The 19748-nt window shown below is 42.0% G+C and overlaps 1 protein-coding gene across 2 annotated transcripts in view; it reads right to left on the reverse strand.

Annotated features, from left to right (window-relative positions):
- LOC125452521 (protein TBATA-like) overlaps positions 1-15769 on the reverse strand; it is a 34961-nt gene extending 19192 nt beyond the window's left edge. For both annotated transcript variants that reach the window (XM_048531056.2, XM_048531064.2), the window contains exons 1-4: positions 15557-15769; positions 7470-7539; positions 3758-3942; positions 985-1197 (exon numbers count right to left, since the gene is read on the reverse strand). In XM_048531056.2, the coding sequence (XP_048387013.1) occupies positions 985-1197; positions 3758-3942; positions 7470-7513 (442 nt within the window). In that variant the 5' untranslated portion in view covers positions 7514-7539; positions 15557-15769. The remainder of the gene's footprint in view (positions 1-984; positions 1198-3757; positions 3943-7469; positions 7540-15556) is intronic.
- Between the last annotated feature and the right edge of the window lie 3979 nt (positions 15770-19748).

Genomic DNA, 19748 nt, shown 5'->3' on the forward strand with positions numbered 1-19748 from the left:
GAACAAGGTGGAAGATTATCTATGTTCTGTACCTTGAAATTCCTTTGGCTTGATTTCAGATTTTGAAATGATTGAGTTGCCACTTTTGGTAAGTGAGAATTTCACACCATCCAATACCACTTTTTACTTGAAGATATTTTTCCTAATTTCTTTCCAGATCTCAATGTCCAAGCTCTGATTTGAAGGTTATATCCTTTAGTTTAAGACTTTCCTACCAGGAATACTGCTAAAAATTTGGATTTGAGCTCCATCTACACTTTCTGCTCCCTTTAGAAAGCAGCCAACATAATCAAAGACCCTTCCCACCCTAGTTATACTCTTCTCCACCCTGTGCCAACCTCCTCCATCAGGCAGAAGACACAAAGGTTTAAAAACACGTACCAACAGATTCAAGAATAGCTTCTTCCTTGCTGTTATCAGACTTTTTTCTTTCTTTAGATCCAGACATTTTTCTTTCCTTTTGGCTCTGTTTCTTTTATTTCTGCTATTGCTTTTTAATTCTGATTTTTGTAACAAAATGTTGCCAGAGAATGGTGACTTTCTACACTCTTCACTGCACTCCTGTATTCCCATACCTGAGTACATTTGACAATAAATTCTAATTCTAAATTATGAACAAACTTCTCATATATTAGAATTGATTGTTCTCTGCAACATCTCTGTAGCTTTAACACTATATTCTACATTCTGTTCTATTACCCTTTTGTACTTATGTAAGGTATGATTTGTCCGGTTAGCATGCAAAACAATGCTTTTCACTGTATCTTGGTACATGTGGCAATATAAAATCAAATCAAGTCAAGAAATTATGAAAAATGGTCTTGCTGGACTCTGGGGTTCTTAGTTGCTGAACTAGTCCACTGTAAGAGCTTTACTTCTGCCTACAGTCTGTAAGAAGAGGATCTTACTCCTACCTAAGTGTTTGTTCCATCCCCTGAATTAAACTGGAAATAAACTTGAATTGATATATCCATTAATACTTACATAGAAAGCTGATATCAGGTTGTGTTTCGTCTTTACAAGGTGGCTGTGGTACTCCTGTGATGACATGTGCTGGATAAGGAACGGTTATAGGAATATTCGCAGTGATTGGCCTCAACGGTTTGACAAACTCTTGTTTTGGTGTTGGTGGTTTGGATGGTTCTTTGCTGCACGGAACAAAATCATCCACCTTACAGACAGGTGCATCATTCAGACCTGCAACACAGTCAGTGGTGTCACCTAAGTGATTCTCGGAACTTGCGTTTTAGGTAGTAATAATAGTCTGGCTGAAATGTTATCGTAACACTAAGACAGAGGTCAGCATATGAAGTCATGGTCGTGAAGAGACCCTACACAAATATACTGTGTTATCAGGTAAGGAAAGGACTAGCTAGTCTATCAAGCCCACCCTACACCACATCATGATGGAGTATTGTGACGAGGCACCTGTAGGTAGAATTCTATCAGATTTTCAACACAGAAACAGGACCACCCCAACTAACCTATGTCAGCATTTATGCTCTACATGAGCCTTCATCCATCCCTCTTCATCTCATCTTCATGGCATTACGATTCCCCATCCATGTTAAACCAGTTTCACCAAACGATTCGCATCAACTCTTCCCTATATGTGTGAATTCTACATTCTGGCTGCTCCCTGGATGAGGATTCCTACGTTTATAGACCCTAGTTTGGATAGGTGGAAATATCTTTACTCCATTTCCCCTATAAAATCTCATCTGAATTTATCTATTTCATCTCATTTGAACTTGGCTGCATCTGATTTATTGAGGACTGTCAGGTTACGAGATTCCACTGTAGTCAATGATTGACATCACCAAACTAAAACTTATAAATCATAAAGGACCTGGGTCGATGAGCTGACACAAATGGGAGGACACGGAGATGTAACTAACTAACACTGAGGGCACAATCTGCCCCGCCCAGGCGACAAGAAGAAGAAATGTTTGAGTGAATTAGGCCTGAAGAGAATTAGGGACGGCATGGTGGCTCAGTGATTAGCACTGCAGCCTCACAGCGCCAGGGACCTGGGTTCGATTCCACCATCGGGCGAATGTCTGTGTGGAGTTTGCACATTCTCCCTGTGTCTCCGTGGGTTTCCTCCGGGTGCTCTGGTTTCCTCCCACAATCCAAAGATCTTCAGGCTAGGTGGATTGACCATGCTAAATTGACCATAGTGTTCAGGGATGTGCAGATTAGATAGATTATAGGGGGATTGGTCTGGGTGTATGCTCCAAGGGTCGGTGTGGACTTGTTGGGCTGAAGGGCCTGTTTCCACAGTGTAGGGATTCTATTCTATGATTCTATGAACCTCACTCACTTCTCACTAGGAGAAAGGCAACTGCATTAGTGACCAGATAACACTCCCAGGCCTAAACTTAGAGTAAATCTCAGTGACAGTGGAATCCTTCTAACAGACACTAAGGACCTGCAGTATCATAGATTCATAAAAGATCTGCAGCACAGAAGGAGGCTGTTCAGCCCACTGTTCCTGTGCTGACTCTCTCCAAATGCAATTCACCTCATCCTACTTGTCCACATCCTCACTGTGACCTGCAATTTTATTTTCTATTCAGAAAATTATGGAATTCCCATTGGAAATGAACAACTGAAATGTGCTTCCTCCACATTTTCAGGAAAGGCATTTGCAAAATTTAACCACTCACATTGTAAAAACCCTTCCTTTCCCTCCTGTCTTTTCATTCATCAGCATTTTCTTTATGCATTCACAGGATGATGATACTGCTGGCTAATTGCTCAGAGGGCAGTTAGCAGGCAACCACTTTGCTGTGGGTCTGGAATCACATGCAGGCGATACCAGGTGAGGATGGCAATTTCAAAAGGACATTAGTGAACCAGGTGGACTTTTACAACAATCAATGACGGGGTTGTAGTCATTTATCAGTTTCTTAATTCCAGATTTTTATTAAATTTGAGTACAAATTCAAGTTCCAACACATGCTGTGGTGCGATTTGAATCCAGGGCCTCAGAACATTTGTTCGCTCGCAGGACTAATAGTCTAGCCATATTATCCCACTAGGCAATTGCCTCCCCCAGTCAAATCAATGTCTTCTGGTTGTCAACCCTTCCACCAATGGGAACAATTTCTCCCTACCGTTTCTGTTCTCAGTCCTCTTTAGTTTGGACACCACTCTCAATTCTCCTCTCCAATTTTTCTTCTCTAAGAACTGAAAGAATCCATTGCATAGAACCATACAGTACAGTAAGATCCCATTCAGCAAATTCTTTGAAAAACCAGCCCCAGTCCTTCTCACTCTTTCCCAATAACCTTGACCACTTTTACCACGCTTTGGGAATTTAACCAAATCCCCCTTTTGAAAGTTACAATCAAATCTGCTTCCACTTGCCTTTCAGGCAGCAAGTCGCAGATCCCCAGCTCCACTGTGATTATAAAAACCAAAAGAACTATGGACGCTGTAAATCAGAAACAACAACAGAAGTTGCTGGGAAAGCTCAGCAAATCTGGCAGCATCGGTGAAAGGAAATTAGAGTTGATGTTTTGGGTCCAGTGACCCAAAATATCAACTCTAATTTCTCTTCACAGATGCTGCCAGACCGCTCAGCTTTTCCAGCAACTTCTGTTCTTGTGTCCACTGTGATTATATAGTTAATTGCATTAAATCAGCACCCACTGATTAGTGCTCCCCACATAGTTTCTTGCTATCCACTCTATTGAAAGCCTTTGACCAGTTAGAATCACTATTATAACTGGTATCTCCATGTATCACTTACCTCTAATATGGTACACTCTTTTGGGATGAGGGTTGTTCCGGCTGTAAAAGAAATGATCAGCGGGAATAGCCTGCTTGCAGTTACTGTTGTTTCCAGGACGAGGTGTGTTATTTCCGAGGGAGGGGAGAGGTGATTGCCATGCTCTATTTCGGAGTGTTGATTCATTTTTCAATGCATTATCAAATCTAATGGGAAAACAAGGTGTACAATAAACTAGGATTTAGGCACAATCCTGTAGAGACATAGAGTCATACACATATACGGCACAGAAACAGACCCTTTGGTCCAATTTGTCCATGTCGACCAGATATATCTTAAGTAAATCTAGTCCCACTTGCCAGTATTTGGCCTCTAACCCTCTAAACCCCTCCTATTCATGTAACCCATCTAGTTTACTTTGAAATTGCACCAGACTTGGCCACTTCTTCTGGGTGCTCATTCCACACACACACCACTCTCTGCTTGAGAAAGTTGTCCCTTAGGTTTGTTTCTCCCTCATGTTAAACCGAAACCCTCTAATTTTGGACTCCCCTACCCTGGGAAAAAGACCTTGTCCATTCACCCTATTCACACTCATCATGATTTTATCAACTTCTATAAGCCTTTGCTCTCTGACACTCCATGGAAAATAGCCTCAGCCTATTCAGCCTCTCTCTGTAGCTCAAACCCTCCAACCCGGGCAGGAATTTTTAAATAAATGTCATGCTGGATTCAGCCAGTCAGGCAGCATTTGTGGAGAAGTTAACTCTGTCTCATAATCTTAGTTCTGAACAACCTATGAAACTTTCATATTAGTAAATTGCAAGGTTGTGGGTTCCTTGAACAGAAACAACTTGCAGCACCTTTAGCATAGTCAAACATCCCAAAGGGCCTCTCAGAGACATTGGGAATATATAAACACCCAACTAAATGAAGAGGCAGTAGGACAGATGACCAAAAACTTGCCTGTTAGGTTTTAAGGAGTATCTTAAAGGAGTGAGATTCAGTGGTTTTCAGAATGCTGAGGGACTTTGCTAAGGATTAGGGTTAATTTTCCATTTGCAGAATTCCACCACAGAGCTTCATCCGTCCTGAACATAAATCATGAGATTACGTCAATGGTCTATGATTCATTGTCCATTTATTTGAATGGTTGGTTAATCATGGCGTGCTCCTAATACAGTTTCCTTGGGAAGGAAGGGTTCTTCACTGGAAGTATATAAACATGTATAAATAAGTGGGAGTGTATAAATTCGCTCTAGAGTGCTAATTCTCCTGACACTCATCATCTACTGTATTTAACCAGTGATAGATAAGCAGAGAGGTTAAGGGAGAGAATCCCACAGCTTTGGATCTAGAAAGCTGTTGGCGTGACCACAAGTGGTGGAACAATTAAAATCAAGGATGTGCAAGACAGCACAGCTAATGGATTGTAATAGTCAAAATAAAGGAATGAAACAAGAAACAGAGATTTTAAACCACGAGCAATGAGATGAGTGACAGCATTGACCAATAACGTTAAAAATGTTCACCTACAGTCTGCAGAACTCGTCAATTTTTCCAGTTTTTATTTCCAACTTTGAGTCTCGTCAGTTTACTGGAATGATTTGAAGAGGTTACTCAAATTAGTGATGATTAATGTACACTGTCAGCAGACGGTTCACACAGTTCTGCCTGTGGGTTTTTCATGAATTATTGAATTTATGCTCAACCAGCCAGCTGGAATTGGCTTTGCAACAGACTTTCATATGAAACCCAGAAAGAGGGCAAAGGTTGGATTCTGGCCATTCCACCACAATGAGACACCATTATGTTGCATAATTCAGAACTCACACAAAAGCTGTCAATATCAGAACGATCTCGGCATAATGTTTTCAAGTTGTGAGTCATGTATCTCAGCGCAGAGCTCAACCCTTGGTGAAAGTGAGAATTGAGGATTTGGACAAGCCATCCATCACCATGATTTTCTGTCCATTAACAATACTGGGCTGAAAATAACAGAGTTGGTACATGATGAATTCTGCTGGCCTTGCTGGGTTTTCAAAATGCTAAGGCGTTCGTAAGTAGAGTTAATTTTCCACTTGCAGAATCCCAGCATAAAGGCCATAAATCAAAAAGAGATTGTATCAATGGTCTATGATTCATCATTTATTTATTTGAATGAATGGTTAATCATGGCATGCTCCCAATGTGTTCCATGGGAGGGAGGGACTGCATTCTGCACTGGATTGTATAAACAGCCCTGATTCTCCTTAGACATGTCATCTGTTACAATTAACCAGTTACAGTTAAATTAAAAACAAAGAGAATTTGCATTCGTAAAGTATCTTTCACAAGTTCAGGATTTCCCAAAGTACTTCACTGTCAATGAAGTGCAGTCTCTATTTTAACACAGGGAGCCAAACTGAGCACAGCAAGCTCCCACAAACAGTAAAATAATGACCAGATAAAGATCATCAGAAAGGTGACATTTCTGGGTGTGCAGCACTCCCTTGGTACTCCACTGCACGTATCAGTCTAGTTTATGTGCTCAAGTCTCTGAAGTGGGATTTAAGACCACTACCCAATGATCCAGAGGGGAGACTGCATCCCCAGAAATGCTAGAGTCTTGGTTTTTTTACCCTTAGGACATCAGAATTGGAGAATGTCATTCAGTCTTTCCAGACTGCTCTGGCATTCAGTTAGATCATTGCTGATCACTACCTAGTGTTGGAAAGGGATCATTCTCCTCCCTCTTGAATTGAGAAAACATATATGTCTCCCATTATTAGTGGAATATGGGCATCACACTCTTGGCCAATATTTATTGCCCACCCCATTGGCTCAGAGGGCAGTTAAATGTCGACCACATTGCTGTGAGTCTGGAGTCTCATGTAGACCAGACAGGGTGACAGATTTCCTTCTGGAGAGGACTTAAGTGAAAGAAATGGGTTTTTACAACAATTGACAGTTGTGGGGTTACACATTCACCATTAGACCAGCAGTTTCTTTAACTGAATTCAAACTCCACCATCTATCATCATGGGGATTTGAATCCATGTCCCTAGATCATTAACCTAGGGCTCCAGGTTACCAGTCCAGCAACATTATTAATGTTGCTGTTATTGCTAAAAGGTCTAACTTTATTGATCAAATAGCCTTGTAAGACTCTGCTTTTTCCCTTTTTTATATGATCATCACTCCACCCAGTCTAAAATTGAGAATAAACATCTCAAACAGATTTGACAGATGATGTATTGTGGATTTTAAATTAATAGTAGCATATAATTTCCCCTCAAAAAACTTGTTCAGACTATTCATGATAACCTAATAATGGACTCCCAATATTTTGTTCATCTTTCAAGCATCAGGGTTATTCATTCCAAAGGGTTCTGGCTCTTTTCTCCAACCAAGTGGCCTGATAGAGGCCTTTAAGATTAGGCAATACTTCAATGGGGCAGATATTCCCATGATGGTGAGACCATAAATATAGACTATAACAAATAAATCCATTTGGGAATTCTTCATTGAGAATGTGGTTCTCACAACCACGGGGAGTGGTCGAGGCAAATAGCATAGATTTATTTAATGAAAATCTCTTAAACATGCATAGGAGAAAGAAATAGAAGGATATGTTGATAGGATAGGATGATGAGAGGGGGTGTTCGTGGAGCATAAGTACCAGCCTGCCACTGTCCTCCAAGTTCCACTTAATGTTACAGAAGAGAGTTGTCAACAAAAAAGTTGAACTTACATATATCTGCGAGTCCCCTCTTGGGGATCTGCTGGTGGCATCATTACAGCCTCACATACGATTCACAGAACTGTAGGAGTAAGAGTAAAGGGAAACATATGATAAATCTGCAGCCAATTGTGAACATGCAACCAACTGACTACTCAGGAACCTGCAGTGTATTAAACCAAACAAATGTTTTGTGTTAATCCACATGCAATCAAACAAATTTCAAATGGCAAACCATAATCTACTGTTTAAACTTAATTGCCAAAAGTAAAACAGTGTCAGTTAATCTTCAAACATTTAGACAAAATCTGAGTGGCATTTAGCATGTCGTCCAAATTGGGGGTTGGTAAGCTTAGTTGATTGAATGACAAGCTTACAAAGCCATGTAACATTAATACTATAAAGGGCGAACTATACAGTAAATGGAAAAGTCCTAGGGAAAATGAATGAACAGAGAGATCTGGGTGTTCAGGTCCATTGTTCCCTGAAGGTGGCAACGCAGGTCAATAGGGTGGTCAAGAAGGCATACGGCATGCTTTCCTTCATTGGACAGGGTATTGAGTACAAGAGTTGGCAGGTCATGTTACAGTTGTGTAAGACTTTGGTTCAGCCACATTTAGAGTACTGTGTACAGTTCTGGTCACCACATTACCAAAAGGATGTGGACGCTTTGGGGAGGGTGCAGAGGAGGTTCACCAGGATACTCCCTGGTATGGAGGGTGCTAGCTATGAAGAGAGGTTGAGTAGATTAGGATTATTTTCATTAGAAAGACAGAGATTGAGGGGGGACCTGATTGAGGTCTACAAAATCATGAGGGGTATAGTCAGGGTGGATAGCAAGAGGCTTTTTTCCAGAGTGGGAGACTCAATTACTAGGGGTCATGAGTTCAAAGTGAGAGGAGGAAAGTTTAAGGGAGATATGCGTGGAAAGTTCTTTATGCAGAGGGTGGTGGGTGCCTGGAACGCGTTGCCAGCGGAGGTGGTAGACGCAGACATGTTAGCGTCTTTTAAGATATATCTGGACAGGTACATGGATGGGCAGGGAGCAAATGGACACAGACCCTTAGAAAATAGATGACAGGTTAGACACAGGATCTCGATCGGCGCAGGCTTGGGGGGCCAAAGGGCCTGTTCCTGTGCTGTAGGTTTCTTTGTTCTTTGTTACTGTGGGTTCAATTCTTGCACTGGCCGAGATTATAGTGAAAGACTCAGGATGTCTTAAAATACAATCAATGCAGGACTTCTGCACTGTAGTCACTATTGGGATGTAAAAAACACTTCAGAAATTGGAGTAGGACATTCAGTCTCTCCATCCTTCTACTATTCAATAAAATCATGGCTAATCAGCCCCAGGGCTCAACTACTCTTTCATGGTATCTGCTCAAAATGCTCAACTCCCTAATATTTCAAAAACCTATTTCCTCTTTAAATACTTTAAGTGCTCTAGCCTCCACAACTGTCCAGCGTAGAGAATTCCAACATCCCTGAGACCATAATATATAGGAGCAGAATTAAGCCAATTGTCCATCAAGTCTGTTCCACCATTCGATTACAGCTGATGTGTTTCTCAACCCTATTCTCCTGCCTTCTTCTTATAATCTTTGAACTCTTACGGAATCTATCTATCCCTGTCTTAAATGCTTTCAATAACTTGACCTCCACAGCCCTCTGCAACAATGAGTTCCACAGATTCATCACCCTCTGGATGAAGAAATTCCTCCTCATCTCAGTTCTAAAGGATCATCCTTTACTCTGAGGCTGTGCCCTCAATTCCTATTCTCTCCTAGTGGTGGAAACACCTTCTCCACGTCTATTCTATCCAGGCCTGTCAGAATTCTGTTTCAATCAAATTCCCCCTGCCCCCCCCCACCCCCCCCCCCCCCACCCCCAATCCTTCTAAACACCACTGAGTACGGACCGAGAGTCCTCAGCCACTCCTCATATGACAAGCCCTTCCTCTCCAAGATTCTTGTAAATCTCTTCCAGAAATCCTCTAAATCTAGCACATCCTTCCTTAGATATGGCCCCAAAACTGCTTTCAATATTTCAAATGAGGTCGAACTAAAGCCTCATACATCCTCAGCAGTGCACCTCTACTGTTGTATTCTAGCCCTCTTGAAATGAATGCCAGCATTGCATTTGCCTTCCTAACTGCTAACTAAACCTGCATGTTGACCTTAAGATAATCCTTAACTAGGATTCCTAAGTTTCTTTGTACTTCAGATTTCCAAAATCTTTCCCCATTTGGAAAATAGCCACTATTCTTCCTTCCAAAGTGCACAACCCCACACTTTCCCACATTGTATTCCATTTGCCATTTCTTCGCCCATTCCCTTCGCCTGTTCAAGTCCTTGTGCAGCCTCCCTGCTCCCTCAACACAACCTGTCCCTCCACTTACCTTTGTGTCATCTGCAAACCTAGCAATAGCACCCTCAGTTCCTTTGTCCAGATCATTAATGTATTATGTGAACAGTTGTGGTCCCAACATTGACCCCTGCAGAACTCTACTAGTCACTGACTTCAATCCTGATAAAGACCCCCTTATCCCCACTGACTTCTGCCACTCAGCCAATCCTCTATCCATGCCAGTACCTAGTTCCTAACACCATGGGCTGTTATCTTATTTAGCATTTTCTTAAGCAGCACCTTAGATATAGATATAGAAGATATAGAATCCCTACAGTGTGGAAACAGGCCCTTCGGCCCAACTAGTCCACACTGAACCTCAGAACATGCCACCTAGACCCATCCCGTTATAACCAACCTCATCTACACCACACTACGGGCAATTTAGCATGGCCAATCCACTTACCCTCCACATCTTTGGACTGCGGGAGGAAACCAGAGCACCCGAAGGAAATCCACGCAGACACGGGGAGAATGTGCAAACTCCACACAGCCAGTCGCCCAAGGCTGGAATCAAACCCGGGTCACTGACACTGTGAGGCAGCAGTGCTAACCACTGAGCCACCGTGCCACCCGACTTGTCAAAGACTCTCTGGAAATCCAATTGGATTACACCCACTGGTTCTCCTTTGTCTAATTTGCTCATTACTTTCTCAAAGAATTCTAACATTTTTCAGGCATGACCACCCCGCGATGAGGCTATGCACTTCCAAGTACTCCACAATCTCATTCTTAAATACTTGACTCTTACCAACAACTGAGGTCAGGCTAACTAACCTAACGACTCCTGTCTTTTGCCTCCCTCTTTTCTTAAACAGACCTGTACATTAGCCATTTTCCAGTCCTCTGGAGCCCTCTCTTGCATTCACTACCCTCTGGGTGAATAAATTTCTTCGTATCTCAGATTTAAGCGAGTGATGCTCATTCTATACCTATATCCCCTAGTTTGAGATTCCTGTACATGTGAAAATATCTGCATTGTCAAGCCACCTTAAAAACCTCCTACTCTCATACTTGTGGAAAAGTCAAAGCTTTCAGAACAAGTTATTTGAGCCAAAGGTCATGGGCTCGACTTCATGTAATATCTCCAAGGAGTTGACAATATGTTTGATTCAGGCCTAAATGAAATTCAACGATATTCACAATGGAATGAAGCAAAAACCAACAACACCTAAAGATGTAATATAAATGATCTAACATTTATTTAGTTTAAAAGACTGAAAGTTATAGACATTGCAACCAAATCCATATTTATACATTTACACTGAAGTGGAATAAACAGCAGCTCCAATGTTATATTTTTGATATGAAATTTGGAGTTTTGATCTCTGAAAAACTAGACTAGAATAGAATCCCTACAGTGTGGAAACAGGCCCTTCGGCTCAACAAGTCCACACTGCCCCTTAGATCATCCCACCCAGACCCATCCACCTAAACTACGCATCCCTGAACGTTATAGGCAATTTAGCATGGCCAATCCATCTAGCTTGCACATCTTTGGACAGTGGGAAGAAATTGAAGCTCTCAGAGAAAACCCGTGCAGACACAGGGAGAATGTGCAAACTCCGTACTGACAGTCACCTAAGGGTGTAATCAAACCCAGGTCCCTGGTGCTGTGAGGCAGCAGCGCTAACACTGAGCCAATATGCCACCCAACTAGGGTCAACTTTTACAAGATATCTGTGAGAATGGTCTTTTTTAGGCCAAAAGTAAACATTTATAAGAAATTAACTTTTACATTATATGTAAACTTTTACAGTATATTGGGTAAATTGACAAATATAGGTCATTGGTGCAGGTGTTTACAGCCTAGCTGGATCATGAAGATTGAATATTCTTTCTGTAAATCCAGGCTCACAAAGTACCACCAGAACCACAATATTAAGAAGGGGTAGTAATTTTTCTGGGGGCTATTAGTTACCTTGGGACAGAGACAAACTTGCCAGCAATAAGGAGAGAAGGATCAAGCATTAGTGAAACTAAAGCTGGAGTACAGTGTGCAGTTTTGGTCTCCTTACCGAGGGAAAGATTTACCTCTCGTAGTGGGAGGGCAAAGTAATTTGTGATTGAAGGATTGTCCTATTAGGAAAGATTCTGCAGAATTTAAACAAATGAGAAGTGATCTCTTTTACACATGTGAAGTTCTTACAGAATAGAGGCAGAAAAAATGTTGCCTCTGATGGAGGTATCTGGTCTCAGAATACAAGGTTAGCCATTTACAACTGAGATATGGGCAAATTTCTTCATTCCCTAACCCAGAACAAAGGTAAAATTAGATCAAGTCTCTTTGAGGAGATATCAGGAAACACTTTTTCACACAAAGGTCAATGGAAACTCTGCCTCCCCAAAAAGCTGCTGAGGCTGGAGATGGTTTTCTTTGAAAGATTATATATTGAGACTGTTAGTTTAGTAAAAGTATTAAGGTTTTACAAGTGGGTTGATGAAGTTAAGACACAGAACAGCCATGATCTAACAGAATTGCGCAGACTAAATTGCTGTAAGACCTCCTCCTGTTTTATTCACATTACCAAGCAATTTCGTGGAGACAAGGTCAGGTTTAACAAAAGGATGTGAGAAAGTGCCCACAACTTAGCAAACTGGTTTTTGTATCAGCATGAATTATATAAAGAGTAGCTACTTTAGGAAGTTTGAGAAGATTAGCCAGAAACTGCCAGTTTTATGAGCAACTATTAACCCTGCAGTTCTCAAAGAAGATGACCTTGAGCAAACTGCATTTTGAGAGGTAGTTCCGACAAAAATTCCACCCGTAAATCTGTCATGTTCTAAAATTAATAGAAGCAATTATTTTGAAATATATTCAAGCTCAACAAATCTTTGGTATCTAAAGGAGTGAAGACACAGTTGTATTGCACATCTTCTTACCCCATCACAGGGCAGTCCACTTGACATGCGTCAATGGGAGAAAACTAGGAAAACAAAGCCTAAACGTTGCTACTTTGTTAAATGAAAAAAATTAAGCTTGATCTAAGCCATCAACGTGCCCTTCAATTTGTACATCATATTATTGGAAAAGCAAGTTGATAGTGATGAGGAAAGATAAGGATCTTGATGAATGACTAGACCCATAGTTTCTTTCCCCTTAGCCAAAATATAATGATTGAGAAAGAAAGAATGGAATAATGGAGACGGAAAAGGCATTGAAATTAAATGAGATAAAGTGAGGGAAAGAAATATTGAATAAACAAAGAGAGGAAAAAATAAACAGGATACAATTTTGAACTAAATTGGGAATGTTTCTTTTTAAAAGACACTCAGAACAATTTACAACCTGCGGATGTGTTAGTGAACAGTTTCAGTTATAGTTATTTTTAAATCAACCTCTTCAAGGATGATATAACATACATCGGAGGCAGGTGGGATTTGTACCCAGATCATCTGGTTCAGAGGTGGGGCGCTACCATTGTGCCACAACAGCTGCAAGTTAATTTAATACGTATTTGTTTGCCAAGATCCAGTTCACCAAGAAATTGTTACTGTTCTTGGTAATTCGACTATGCCTTAGCAATAGGCTGGAGCAACAAACCTTGCTTTCACATGGGACACAAAAATTTAATGATGTTTCTGCCAGGTTTTGGACGGGATACCTCTTGCACGTTAGGTGAACATGATAAGCACAAATTACAGAACCACAGTGCCATGTTAATTAATGTTGCACTTGCACCTCACTTCTATAACACGTATCTAAATCAACCTGTTAGGAAATGTTATGATACATCTCGGGAGCAGGCAGAACTTGAACCAAGGATTTCTGACCTAGATAGAGGGCAACTACCACTACACCACAAGCGCCCTCAGAACTATTGCACTGTGTCAGTAAAAGAGTCCCTCTTGAAATGTAGAAATGAAGTACAAGCCTTAAATATCTGTTATGTGGTGAATTTTTATTTATGGTACGATTCCAACAATTTTCTGACTCACATGAGTTTGATGCTAATGACTAGCAATTGTGGTGATTTGCAATACCAATTTTATATACCTTCTTTCTTGCCACAAATTAGTTTTGTTTTTAATTCACTAGTAACACTATGTGCCACTAAATGTTCTATTACTTACACAGGTGTTTCCTGGTCTTTATACTTTGATACAAAGTTCCCTAAACATGGAGCTTCACTGGCGGGAAATGTACACCCAACTCCTACCCATGAAGGGCTGGTGGGGTATTCAATTGTTCTGTGTTGGGCTATATTAGTTTGGTAACTGATCTATTTTCAGAGTGCTTGATTGTTATGCCTGGGTATGTATTCAGGAAAAAGTAAACAAAATTGTAAAAAAGAGCTGGAAACCTGACCTGGAGCAGAGAATAGTCGTTTTTAAGCACTGTGAATAACCCTGTTACACATACACACAAACTTGTTTCATCTCTACATAGATCCCACATAGAAAATAAACAACAGGTGGTGACATTCCATACTTACAGTGCAAATTCGTCAACTTATTCCTTATGTCAGACCACATGCAGTGTAGCAACTGCCGTGCCAGTGGCCCTTAAAATATCATGTAAACCCTTGGATCTGCTAATGGTCTTGTACCACTCAGGCCTTGCTGTCATGGTTTATGATGTAATTGTAGCTGTCTGATAGATTTATTGATCCCTGCCTTTTGGCCTGTCCTCAATATGTGGCGTCCCTGAACACACTCACTGCACTCCAATCGCGTCACTGTGGGAATAACAGATTACCTCTCCGCTTATGTTCTCCTCTATCCATCTTCTATCCGCCTCCCCCTCTCTCCCTACTTATTTTAGAAAACCCTTCCCCTCCCCCATTTCTGAAGAAGAGTCCAGGCCTGAAACGTCAGCTTTCCTGCTCTTATGATGGTACTTGGCCTGCTGCGTTCATCCAGCTCTACAGCTTGTTATCTCTACAAAAGATCCATTTCGTTTTGGGAGTCAGTTTAGGGGGATGGGGCGCAGGGTCGCTAGTGCAAATTGAATATTTTAATTTTAAAAAAACTTGAAGAAAAAAACAGCTAACCTCGAAAGAAAGGTAACGAGATATTTCTACATGAACTAATGGCAAAACAGGATCTCTCGCCATTCTGAGATAACAAAGTGTGGAGCTGGATGAACATAGCAGGCCAAGCAGCACCTTAGGAGCAGGAAAACTGACGTTTCGGCTGGGTCTAAGCCCGAAACGTCAGCTTTCCTGCTCCTCTGATCCTGCTTGGCCTGCTATGTTCATCCAGCTCTACACCTTGTTATCTCGGATTCTCCAGCATCTGCAGTTTCTACTATCTCTCGCCATTCTGGATTGTCCCAGACTCCTGGTGATTCGATGTACAGATGGTAGTGGGGGAGGAGGCGGGAGACACACCTCCCTTAAAGCACAAAACGGATGAAGAAAGAGCAATTGTTACGAAATGAAAATATTGTTTGAGGGAGGGGGAGGGGGAAGCCTCCTTCATCACAAACGTCGGGACCACGGCATTGATTGAGCCGGAATGATTCAAAAAAGGTCAGTATTTGTGGATCACGTTTTTCAACCTTAGAAAGAACCAAAATCACAAGCGAATCTTCACGTGTAAATACAATTCTATTCTGTTAATATCAGTTTTTGTTTTCTACACAGAACTTCCCGCTTTAATGTTGACACGCAGTAATTTCATTGCCCCCATTAGGCAGCAGTGTCATGTGCATGTTGATGTGACTTTTCCACTCATTTTCCATTCCTTACCTGTGCTTTATGCCCGCAATGTTGGTATGAATCTTGTGCCTTCCCCTTTTCTCCTGCGGTCCACTGCGATTTCAGGGAATCAGTGGAACTTCCGAGGCTGAGGGTCTTCTCTGGTCGTTAAAACACACCCTGGAGCCGCTGAGGAACACCACACAAGCTTTGACCCCGCACCCCCACCCCAATCAAACCCCACTCGTCCCCACCAGAGAGACACTAAGTGATTCACCTGACACACTTTTCTGAAACAGACACACACACTCCTGAAACAGACACACACAAACACGGAGACATTCGTACACACACAGACAATACAACACGCAGGGCTTCAAGGTGAAATTAGTTCAGAATCCAAAGGGTTAAGCTCATCCAAGGCGCGGGATGATTTAAATCACTTTTCTCGACGCGTTACTAACCTCACAATGACAAGGCCAGCCAGCATCTTAAAACAAAAACATTGAGCTGCAATATTTTAGCTTTGAAAAATATTGTTCAGTTAAACAGTTACATTTCAGAAGGTGCAAGTGTTTGAAGATCAGGTTTATTTATGGTGCCACATTAACTTAAATGGGAGAGGGAATCAAGAGAGCTGGTAGGCTGTGATGATCTTCCTTAGCCTGGATGAGATCGAGGAGATTTAATCAAGTTGCACAAAATCCCGGCATTTTTGAACAGCAAATTCAGGCTCAATTTATGATGGTAGTTCAGGAATAAATATTGGACAAAATAATGGGAAAACTTGTCCAGGTGACAACAGTCAAGAAGCTTGACACCATTCAGGACAGCCACTTGATTGGTATCACATCCACAAACATTCACTCCCTCCACCGCTGACACTCAGTAGCAGCAGTATGTACTATCTACACGATGAACTGTAGAAATTCAACAAGGTTCATTAGGCAGCACCTTCCAAACCCATTTCTACTTCCATGTAGAAGGGCAACAGCAGCTGATTCTTGGGAACACTACCACTGCAAGTTCCCCTCTAAGCCACTCACTATCCTGACATGGAAATATATTGCTGGGTCAAAGTCCTGGAATTCCCTCCTTGACAGCATTGAGGATCTGCCTATAGCACGTGCACTGCAGCAGGTCAAGAAGGCAACTCACTATTACCCTCTCAAGGACAACTACAGAAAGGCAATAAATGCTTGTCCAGTCAGCAAAGACCATATACCATGAATGAATTTAAAAAGTGCTCCACCTCTTCTTCAATGTTGACCCTTGAAATCTTTTATATCCACTTGAGGGGACAATTAGATTTCAGTTTAATGTCACACCTTGATGAATGGCACCTCCAGAGTGCAGCTGTCCCTCATTCAGCACTGCATTGGAATGCCATCCCAGATTTTGTTTCCTCACTCTATCACAGAATGTGCAGGTCACTGGCAGTGCTGGTATATATTATCTATCCCTAAATGCCCTCAAACAGAGTGGCTTACAAGGCCATTTCAAAGGGCTGCTAAAAATCAACCACAATGCTGAGTGTCTGGAGTCATATGGACCTCAGACCCGGAAAGGATGACAGATTTCCTTCCTTGAAGGTATTAGAGTTGGAGGCTTAGGGGTGACCTTACAGAAAATTCTAAAATCATGAGGGGCATAGATAGAGTGAATAGTAAAGGTCATTTTCTGAGGTGAGAAGTCCAAATCTATACGGCAGAGCTGTAAGGTGAGAGAGGAAAAAATTAAAAAGGACTTGAGGACTTTTTCACGCAGAGGGTGGTGCGTATATGGAATGAGCCACCAGAGGAAGTGATGGAGGCTAGTACAATTACAACATTTAAAAGGCATCTAAATGTGTACATGAGTAGGAAGAGTTTAGAGGGATATGGGCCAAACACAGGCAAATGAGACAAGCTTGGTTTAGGAAACATGCTCAGCATGGACAAATTGGGCTTTAGGGCCTATTTCCATACTCTGTAATTAACATGACTCTAATGAACAGATTTTTGTTTTGAAAATCAAAAAAAGTTTCATTCTCTCTATTACTCAGTTCAGCTTTATATTTACACATAAATTAACTGAATTCACATTCTACTAGTTGCTGCACAGGAATTTGAATATGGGTTCCCAGATCATTAGCCTGAGGCTCTGGAGAAGGACGATCTCAATGGTACTATATAGAGATAACATGTTATTGTAACATTCTACAAGACAATGAAAAGGTTTACATTGTGTGATTGTTACTCTCTTAGATAAAGTAGGAAAGTCATATGAAGTTCCACCTCTCAACATATGATCGGAAATATCTCAAGTGGTGTTTAGATCTTCCTGCCACCTACCACAAGTGGTGTTTGTACATCAACCCGATGGAGAAGAAAACAGAATCAAACCAACACATTTCCACTTCAACACAAAGGAAATCACATCATCCTTTAAAGATGTAAGTGACCAGATTCTTCACAATGATACCTTAGAATAGGAAATGCTACTGCGATGTATTGGAATTAATTAAAATCATCAAGAGCAAATACTTGTTGCCTTTTGGCACATAATGAAACTAGCTTTCTTTGCATTTAAAAGTTATAGAGTGTTGTATTGGCCTTACATAATCTCACCATATTATGTCTTTTATGTATAACTAATAATGAATCCTCAGCAAAAATTAATGATCTGGTCATTTGCTACGTTGCTATCTGTGGAATTTTGCTGTGCACAAATTCTTTGCTTTTATTCTTTCTTCAATGGTTTACGGGATGTAGGGCCACTGGCCAGGCTGGTCTTTATTGCCCATCCTTAATTCACTTGAAGAAGCTAGTGGTCAACTACCTTTTGTAGTCAGGCCATCTTGACCATAAAGACAAACTAGGCCATGTGTTGGGACACCACAATGCTATCAGAGGGGTAATTTCAGAATTTTAACCCAGTGATGGAGCAGCATTATGGCTCCAATTCAGAATGGTGTGTGGCTTAGAGGTGATCCCACTGCTCGTGTTCACCTGGCTGTAAGGCAGTTGCAGGTTTGGAAGGTGCCAGTGAAGGAACCTCGATGAGTTACTGCAGTGGGTCTGTCTTGTAGACAATAGATGTGGCTGCTACTGAGTGTTGGTGGTGGAGAGATTAGATGCTTGTGGTGCCAATGAAGTGTGCTGCTTTGTCCTGGATGGTGTCAATCTTCATGAGTGTTGCTGGAACTGCACCCATCTAGGCAAGTAGTTTGAACATTATAATAGACACTACACTTCCAAAGCTTCTTTACTGATTGTCAATTGTTTGTGAGGCATTCCTTAGGTTTTGAAAGACGTAAATGGAATGAAACAGAGATAATGGGAACTGCAGATGCTGGAGAATCCAAGACAACAAAGTGTGTAGCTGGATGAACACAGCAGGCCAAGCAGCATCTCAGGAGCACAAAAGCTGACGTTTCGGGCCTAGACCCTTCATCAGAGAGGCGGATGTGGAGAGAGTTCTGAAATAAATAGGGAGAGAGGAGGAGGCGGACCGAAGATAGAGAGAAAAGAAGATAGGTGGAGAGGAGAGTAGAGGTGGGGAGGTGGGGAGGGGATAGGTCAGTCCGGGGAGGACGGACAGGTCAAGGAGGCGGAATGAGGTTAGTAGGTAGGAAATGGAGGTGCGGCTTGAGGTGGGAGGACGAGATACGTGAGAGGAAGAACAGGTTAGGCAGGCGGGGACGAGCTGATCTGGTTTTGGGATGCAGTGGGGGAGGGGGAGATTTTGAAGCTTGTGAAATCCACATTGATACCATTGGGATGCAGTGTTCCCAAGCGGAATATGAGTTGCTGTTGCTGCAACCTTCAGGTGGCATCATTGTGGCACTGCAGGAAGCCCATGATGGACATGTCGTCTAAGGAATGGGAGGGGGAGTGGAAATGGTTCGCGACTGGGAGGTGCAGTTGTTTATTGCGAACTGAGCGGAGGTGTTCTGCAAAGCAGTCCCCAAGCCTCCGCTTGGTTTCTCCAATGTAGAGGAAGCCACACCGGTACAGTGGATACAGTATACTACATTGGCATATGTGCAGGTGAACATCTGCTTAATATGGAAAGTCATCTTGGGGCCTGGGATGGGGGTGAGGGAGGAGGTGTGGGGGCAAGTGTAGCAGTTCCTGCGGTTGCAGGGGAAGGTGCCAGGTGTGGTGGGGTTGGAGGGGAGTGTGGAGCAGACAAGGGAGTCACGGAGAGAGTGGTCTCTCCAGAAGGCAGACAAGGGTGGGGATGGAAAAATGTCTTGGGT

Source organism: Stegostoma tigrinum, chromosome 1, assembly GCF_030684315.1.
Source record: "Stegostoma tigrinum isolate sSteTig4 chromosome 1, sSteTig4.hap1, whole genome shotgun sequence".
Lineage (NCBI taxonomy): Eukaryota > Metazoa > Chordata > Chondrichthyes > Orectolobiformes > Stegostomatidae > Stegostoma > Stegostoma tigrinum.